The 8,132-nt window shown below is 33.2% G+C and overlaps 1 protein-coding gene across 4 annotated transcripts; it reads right to left on the bottom strand.

Moving 5' to 3' along the window:
• Window positions 1-879: 879 nt before the first annotated feature.
• LOC118050429 (transcription factor VOZ1) lies at window positions 880-4,995 on the bottom strand. 4 transcript variants are annotated; one of them, XR_004687874.2, is made up of 6 exons: window positions 4,794-4,995; window positions 4,098-4,345; window positions 3,816-3,986; window positions 2,345-2,858; window positions 1,432-2,030; window positions 880-1,335 (listed from the first exon to the last, which is right to left on the bottom strand). XR_004687874.2 is itself a non-coding variant. In XM_035060776.2 (5 exons), exons 2-5 carry the CDS (start codon window positions 4,320-4,322, stop codon window positions 1,597-1,599), a joined length of 1,344 nt encoding a protein of 447 aa, XP_034916667.1. In that variant the 5' UTR covers window positions 4,323-4,345; window positions 4,794-4,995; the 3' UTR covers window positions 880-1,596. The 4 variants fall into 4 exon arrangements, 1 of the variants encoding a protein (XP_034916667.1); XR_004687876.2 differs by having other exon boundaries at window positions 2,345-2,726; XR_012167603.1 differs by having other exon boundaries at window positions 4,148-4,345.
• Between the last annotated feature and the right edge of the window lie 3,137 nt (window positions 4,996-8,132).

Here is an 8,132-nt window from a genome sequence, read left to right as displayed (position 1 = left end):
TATGTGTATTTTCTGCAACAAACTAAAATCAGAGCCGCCACGGTAAAGCTTCATCAGTTGGGTTTATGATCTGTAGTGAGCCTTCCATGTACTCCTGAGGAAAAACCATTAACGAGCTGATGAAACCCCTGAAAACCAAAAGCCCCTAGACTATCAATCCACCAAGTACAAGTCTTTAAGTCTATTTACTACTGCGTTGTCAGTTCGGTAACTACCGGATATATTATGTCTCCGGCGAAAAGACGAAGTGGAAACAGGTCAACTGAAGCCGACCTCATGCAGCCATCCTTAGGCTTCCCAGACTCTCCGATCAAGCTCATGAGTCACCGGGATTCATTGGAAGAAGAGTTACGGGGTTTGGTAGTGATGTCATTGTTATGTGATCGCGTATACATGGGAATTATGAGCCAATGTGATGATCTTAGATTCAGGACATGCCGAGAAATTGAAGGACCATTTGCTGATTATGTTGGAAACAAACCAGTTCGACAAATCTGTATTGCTTTCAGGACCAGTTATACCAGAGCCATGGTGCAAGGTGGTCCGAAGCTGTTTCTAACTGAAGAAGTGGAGGAGACCCAGGAGGTAGGAGGGGCATTTAAGTTGATTTAAAGCTTAAATTAAATTAAAGTTTTAAATTTTCCATTCAAGGATTCCAATTTCAAGCTCAAGCCCTTGTCATTCTGTTGGGGGGTTGTAACATGGTGCTTGGAGTCCAATGGCTAAAAAGCCTCAGGCTTATCAAATCTCAACTTGAAATATAGTTTGTATTTTTTTTTTTTAATACATTTTCAAGGATAAAAAAATTCAAACTTAGCTAATTGGTCACTCTATTCTATCAGATAATCATTTTAATTTAAAAATTTAAACTACTAAATAAAATTATAAAAAAAATCATTTATTATATTACTCTTTAACACAAATAATAATTACTTCAGTACAAGAACAAGACAGAAAACTAAGACGGCCCCAAAGAGAATACAGGGACGGACATCAATCAAAAACATTATTCAAGAGCAGAGTCTGCCTGCATTCAGTCTTCACAGCATATTCTAAAGAAGTAAAATGATGCACATCCATCTTGATTTCAAATATGTTTTGTCAGCATCATAATATATAGACTTAATAGTAGCAGGATACACAAATGCTAAAACTGGTATCACCCACTGTACACTTAGAGAAGTCCTCTGCAGTATTGACCTTCGTCTCCAACTTAACTGTTGAAGGTGTAGTTGTTGATTACTCTGTACGCTAATTATCTGTGCCAGCAGTATATAAAGCAAACTAGGATGTCTCTCCAAATCAACAGAGCAGATGAGCGTCTGCCATTGCTAACTGGCAAGAGAAGTAATGCCAAGATGTTACTAAAGCAGTAAACTTAATCTATACAAAATCATCAGCCATTACTTGCTAAGGAATCATCAGCAATACCTTGTTATAGAATTCTGTTAGTTTCCACAATCAGGTAGTATTCTGGAACTATGTTCCACGTATTATGCCAAAGCTATTTAGAAAATGATTGTACGGAATCATGGCCCAGGGCCCATGCTGGTGCCAGAAGTTTTGTGATCGTGAGCACAATTAACATCTCCAGAATCAGTTTTCTCTATCAGCCTTTGTCTTTCCCTTAAGAGGGGGGCCATTATCTGCAGTTACAACAGCAGTGAGCCTTCCCATTTTCTTCTGCAAATCAGCAAGTGGATCCTTTGAAACTTTTCCTTTCGGAGACTTCTTTCCGTTAGCAAGCTTGAGTTCTAACCTATATAATGCACATAAATCGCAGTTGTTGATCTCATATTCAAATAAATGCCACTCGTGACAGCCTGGAGGTTGTGGGTCCATATAATAGGATTTCTTCTGGCCCCCAAGCTCCTTCATCACCTGCTTTCTTGATTCATGCCAACCACGGCCATTGTAGTCTGGCAATGACCTCTGCTTCCTATTTCCGCTGTCAAACGCCCTTCTAGGCTTGTCAAAAAAGAGCCACTCCCTAATTGTTTCACCGTCGAGTAATGAGAGATCAAATAGTTCTACAACATGGAAACAAAATGAATTAGCCAAAATAAGATATGACAACTTTTTCAACCATATTAAGTCATATGAAGAAACATAATTAGCAGACCACATGGAGTTCTGAATCATAGATGAATCTTATACCGCATCAAATAATTAGCTTACAGCATAGAGACCTTGATCATAGATGAATCTTACACGTATCAAAATGAATTATTCACCATTACTGAATAAAAGCAAGAATGCTGTAGAGCAAATATGCAATGTAACAAGAAATTGTGCTTGAAAATTAAGCAAAGGGAGAAGGGGGGAGGCACGCATGCAGGCTTACCAGCAGCATTCCATGGGGATTTCATGACAGCAGCCCCTTCACATTGAGGAATACCAACATTCTTACCCTGCATCTTTGCAATAAGGGCGTCAAATAGTAAATTATCCTTCAAATTAATGCCTCTAGGCCGCAAAACTGGGGCCATGCCAGGGGGACCTTCATTTAAGGCCAGGGTAGCGTGAAAGCTGCTACAGTAGTCCTTTAACCATTCGGCTACTTGAGCAGGCCTGGTGCAGTCCCATAATGCACATTTGGGCCCCATAAAAGCAGAAGGTGGAGGGCTGATATACTGCAGATTGTTACTCTTGGCATTTTTTCCACACTCTTCAATGTCATTGGTTCCACCAAAAAGCCCAGGGTCAAATTCTTCATCCAAAGTGAACTGTTGACAATCCAATAAAGTAGTTATATCGGGGGCGCTGACCACTACATTTTGCAAACCAGAGGCGGAGCTGTTGGGTTGATGAAACCCTTGAAAACCAAGCCCCTGACCATGACTATTCACCAAATATTCCTGAAATGTAAGTGTTTTATGCTCATCAGTCATCACCGAGAATATCTTTATGCCTTGAAAGATCAAAACCTGGGGCACTAGGAACTGAATACCATGTGAATGACAGTAAATGAATACTTCAGTTGATCACTGAAATTACACATGGACATGCAAATGAAACAAAAAGTAAAATGAATCTAGCTAAGAGCTCTAATCATTAACAAAACACAGCTCAAGTGCTATGGATTAGCATTTAAGAAATGGTTCCCATCCGAATGTTTATTGTTGTCATAGTCTTGGACATGTATCTTCCCAAAATCAAATCAGGCCAGGGCCTTGCAGTTTTCTCAACACTTGGATAGTTGCATCTATTGGTCTTAAAGTTTTATATTAGAGATGTGTTGGGACTTGAACAAACCACAAGGCTAGTAACATCGAGACCCCCCTACGAAGCTTGCAAAACATAAAATCACCTTCTCAGGCTTATAGTATGTCTCACATTGGCTTCACTAAATTACCTTCAAGCAATAGGCTTGCTTCTTTTTTTTTTCTTTTTTCAAAAAAAAAAAAAAGTAATAGTTATAATGTGCAATAACAGATAACCAGCAAGAAGACAATCTACACCCTCCATGTGAACTATGGCATCAAAATTCAAAGTAAAATGATAAGAGAATGTATATTCAGTAAGGAAAAAAAATAATAATTAAAAGGACCATAATCTTTCTGTATATGACTTGCCTCAGCCAGGAGCTAACATGGTTTTTTCTTTTTCCAATTTCCATGTCGGTAAACCAGAAAAATACAGTGCAAGACTTAAAATTCCATTTCTTCATACTTGTAGGTAATCATGATGTAGCCTTTTTGAATAAATGAAAGTGTACTACAAAGAACCAAAATGATATGAACTGTGAAGTATGATGCATTTCTACAACTTACTAGTCAGAATAACATTATAACAATCCCCAAATAGGATCTTACATGTTGAAATGTTGTTAAATTGCCAGGATTAAGGTTTTGAAAATTAGGCTCGGGCTGCATTTCTGGCTTCAAAACTGACTGCATTGTTAGTGGACTTGTCGCATCATCTTCTTCCTCGTACAATTGTAACAAGCGGCCTATATCATCTGAAAAGGATCCCAGACTGGTATCCTACAAAATACCCATCCCAAATTAACTCATCTAAATTCTTTAAAGACAACACCACACTGACAGGCAATACAAATATTTCATTATCCACAATAGCAAATAGGAGATGCTAACAAGCAAAGAATTGGCAGGTGATGGCACATCAAGCTCAGCTTTCCACTCACGAAGACCTTGATACACCTGCTCCTCCAACACAGCAACATCAGTATTCCACCCCTCTTTCCTTGCAGCTTGAAGGTTAGAGAACCTTTCATGAAGATCATTTAGCCGGGTTTTTGCATTGTCCATCAACAGATGGTGCGGCATAGATGTGCATTTACTCTTCTTACCTTTCTGCATTGAACCTCTCCCTCCTCAAAATCCTAAAACAAGCCAGAATCAAACAATTAACTTTCACACCAAAAATCAAAACTTCTTCGACATTAAGCATCCAAAAAAAGGGGAATAAAAAACTGAAACAGCACAGCATACAGACTTTCCAGGAGACAAAAACCAGGGCACAAAATAAACTAAGAACCCTTTTTGCCACCTGTTTCAATCCTCAAAACCAAATATAACAAAACATCAAAATCAAAACCCACACATCTCACTTATGCATAAAAACAAATATCACCACAAAGCTGAATCTTTCGCCTCTAACAATAATCATAGAAATCGCAAAAAAACATTGATGATTTTTTATCTAAAACATAAAAAAACTCAAAAGCCAGTATGTGCCAATCATCACAGAAACACACTGAATAAAAAACAATAAACATAAATTAAACTGAAAAAAAAATAAAAAACAAAGAAAGACAAGAAATTTATTACCTAAAAAAAAAAAAGTTGGATGGCAGCAAAGGTCTTATTGATGGGGCTGGAGATTCGAGAAAGAAAGAGGTTTTAGTACTGGCTGTAGTATGTTATGGCTTTGGACTTGGAAGGGAAGAAGGTTTGGTGCCCGCCAAACTGCAGAAGCTAAAAGGCTTGTGTTGTACCGACCTTTTCTTTCCGTGTCCTGAAAAAAACAAAAATATTGATTGTATTTTAAACTAATTTGCTGAAATCAAACATCATTCATATTTAAAAATATAAATACAAATATCTTTTAAAAAGAGTAGAATATTATTAAAATCCGAGTTATATACAAAAAAACAAAAAACACTATGGAGCTCATTAAAAAATAAAGAAAAAATCTCAAATTATTTTAGAAATTAATAAAAATCAATTCATTATTTATGAAAGAAAACTAAGACTAAAAAAACAAAAACTATGGAGCTCATTAAAAAATAAAGAAAAAATCTCAAATTATTTTAGAAATTAATAAAAAAAACAAGTCATTATTTATGAAAGAAAACCAAGACTATTATTTTATTAAAAAAATTGCTCATTCTACGATAAATTAACATTATTCAATTCATGTTCTTTTATCTCCTTAATTTTTTTTTATTGGTGTAAAAAAGGCATTAAAAAATGGTAGATATTGAAAAATTAATTTGTCTAGAAATTAGGTGTTTTAAGAAAGACACTATTACAATGGAATGTTCAAATTAAACTATATTAATAATATAATAATGTTTCTGTTGATTCATTTATTTTATGATATAATAAATTAGTACATGTTATTACATAACCTTAAAGTTTATATTTTAACATAAGAGTGATTTCTTATGATTATGGAAAACAAGAAAAACGAAAAAATCTTGTTAATGGTTAAGAAATTTTTTCCAAAAGTTAAGATGATAATATATCCATCAACAAAACAATTTGATGAGAAAAGGAAGAAAGAACATGAGATTGACTAGAATGGATAATTCCTTGGTTTTCAATGCCAAGTTAATAATGGATTTTTGAAAAAAAAAAAAAACTACATTAAGTATAATTCTTTATATAGAAACAAAATAGTTTGCTACTATAACTAATTTTATTATCAATATTTATTACCTCTATAAATTTTTTTTTGTTATTCCATGTCATTCATTATATAAAAATCAAAAGTAATCATTCAAAAAATATATAAAAAAATATCTTGGACAATTGAATATAAAGATAAAAAAAAATGTATTTATCTAATTAATATTTTCTTATCTCATTAAATTGCGCATACTAACTTGGAGACCCCTACATGGCTTCATGCTTATCTTATGTTTTATATTAGATGATATGAAAATTGAATCAAAATGACCCAATTAATATGACAGGTCCAACAATCATCCAATTGATATAGTTAAAATCAGGTTTAATTAAAAAAAATTATAGATATTTTTTTTAAATATCAACACCACAATATTCTATATGGACCCAGGTTCTAAGATATGGCTTAATTGACTCAATTAACTAGATCAAAACCTGATTTGCTTATTAAAAAAATTAAAACGATGTTTATTTAACGTTTTCTTAATAAAAACAAATACTAAAACAATAATATTTTGAAAAAATTTGGGCTAACTTGCCAAAATTATGACCTAAATCATAATCTTTACCGATCTAGTAAGTTGTATTTAAAATATATATATTTTAATTAAACCATTAACAATCTAAAAAAATATAAGGGACAATCTTAATCAAAATACAAATAAAAATGCTAATGCAAACTAAAAGAAATCATAAAAAAAGGATTTGAATTAAAACTATAGAGAATAAACGAAAACAAATAAAATAAGGTCAAGTGCTTTTAGGCCTATTAAGAAACCCAAAAGCCTTAGTGAGCCAAGGCTTGGAAACCTAGGCCAGTGCGTCTAGGTTGATTTCTTTTGTGTTTTTTTTTTTTTTTTGCATGTTGTTTGTTTTTTTCTTTTTTTAAAAGATAAATGATGTGTTGTAAATGATGTATTGTTTAGAGACCCAGTTTCTAACCACTATAATGGTGATCGAGAAATTAGGGTTCAACTTTTTAGACCTCAAAATTTATTTTCAAATCAATTTTTCACGTGAGAACACCTAAAAAACATTCTAGAGACTTTAAAAACTCATTTGTGGTCTTAAACTTGAAAAACATTAGTCCCAAAACAAAAATCAACCCAATTTTGAAAACCTTCCTCAATTTCGATCTATTTTTTCAGGCAGGGTTAGGGCCAAATAACACATCAATAGAACTTCTTTAGTCGAAAAGGAACTCATTAACACCAAGAATGAATATTTTGCGGCTAAAACTTGGTCAATTGATAACTTTCTCTCTCCTTCATCTTTTTCTAGTGACTCTCTCTCTCATCTCTCAAACCAGGGACCAAGATAAAATGTAGCTTGCCTTGTAGAAACGAAAGGTTTTATGCATTCAAGTAAGGATCTGACATTACTATATTAGGATTTGAACAAAACAGGCTAAGATATATTTTTATGGACCAGTGGGATATATCTAGACCCAAGAAAAGGTTTGGGACTGTTAGGCCTGGTTCGTACATTAAAACTGCGAGAACAGAAAATTCTATTGTTTGATTGAAATAAAATATTCTCATGTGACTCTACATGCTATTTTCCTTAGAGTAGCAACCATGTTGCTGAATGAACAATCAAATCTTTTATAATAGCATTTTAGAACCTAGTGCTCTTGTTTGGGACAAGTTTGCTAATTTTCCTAATTATCTTTGGAATTATTATTTATTTTTAGATTTTATGTTAATTTCCTTTATGACTTAGGATTCTTGTTTTGTTTTTTAGTCTAGGTTAGTTTTTCTAACCTATAAAAAGCATTATAAATCTCTTTAGAAGACAACTTTGATCATATTATTATTTGAGAAATAAAATAAAGTTTTTAGGTTGTGTTTGAACCCGAATTCAACTTGTTTTTTTTTTTTTGTTGGTGGTTGCCATTGTTTTATTTGTGCTTCTACCGACATCACTTTCTCTCTTATCTCTCAAATCAAAAACTAAAATAGAGAAGAAAAAAAAAAATTCTTGAACTAAAACATTTGATCCTTAAGTTAAAAGGGATCAAATAGGAACTTTTGCAAAACCCCAAGGTAAAATTTAGTAAAAAGGCAATGGAACAATTTTTTTTTTAAAAAAATAATTATAATAAGGTTGCCTTTTTTCTTTTTTAATTTTGCTTCCCAAACTTTCAATTTTGCATAAACAACAAAATCAAATAAATTTCTGTAAAATTGAAAATCAAAATCGAAATCAATCCAATAACATGACATTTTGCTAAGATTACAACAATCCCAAAAAAAG

The sequence above is a fragment of the Populus alba genome, chromosome 13 (genome assembly GCF_005239225.2).
Source record: "Populus alba chromosome 13, ASM523922v2, whole genome shotgun sequence".
NCBI lineage: Eukaryota > Viridiplantae > Streptophyta > Magnoliopsida > Malpighiales > Salicaceae > Populus > Populus alba.
This window is presented reverse-complemented; position numbering and strand designations above follow the sequence as displayed.

Bases quoted from the DNA above. Each gene is read 5' to 3' on its own strand.
- LOC118050429 (XM_035060776.2), bottom strand. From the start codon at position 4,322: ATGCAGAAAGGTAAGAAGAGTAAATGCACATCTATGCCGCACCATCTG. The intron at 3,987-4,097 runs GTTAGCATCTCC...GGTATTTTGTAG, and splicing joins CACCTGCCAATTCTTTGCTT to GATACCAGTCTGGGATCCTT. The intron at 2,859-3,815 runs GTAAGATCCTAT...CTTACATTTCAG, and splicing joins ATTTAACAACATTTCAACAT to GAATATTTGGTGAATAGTCA.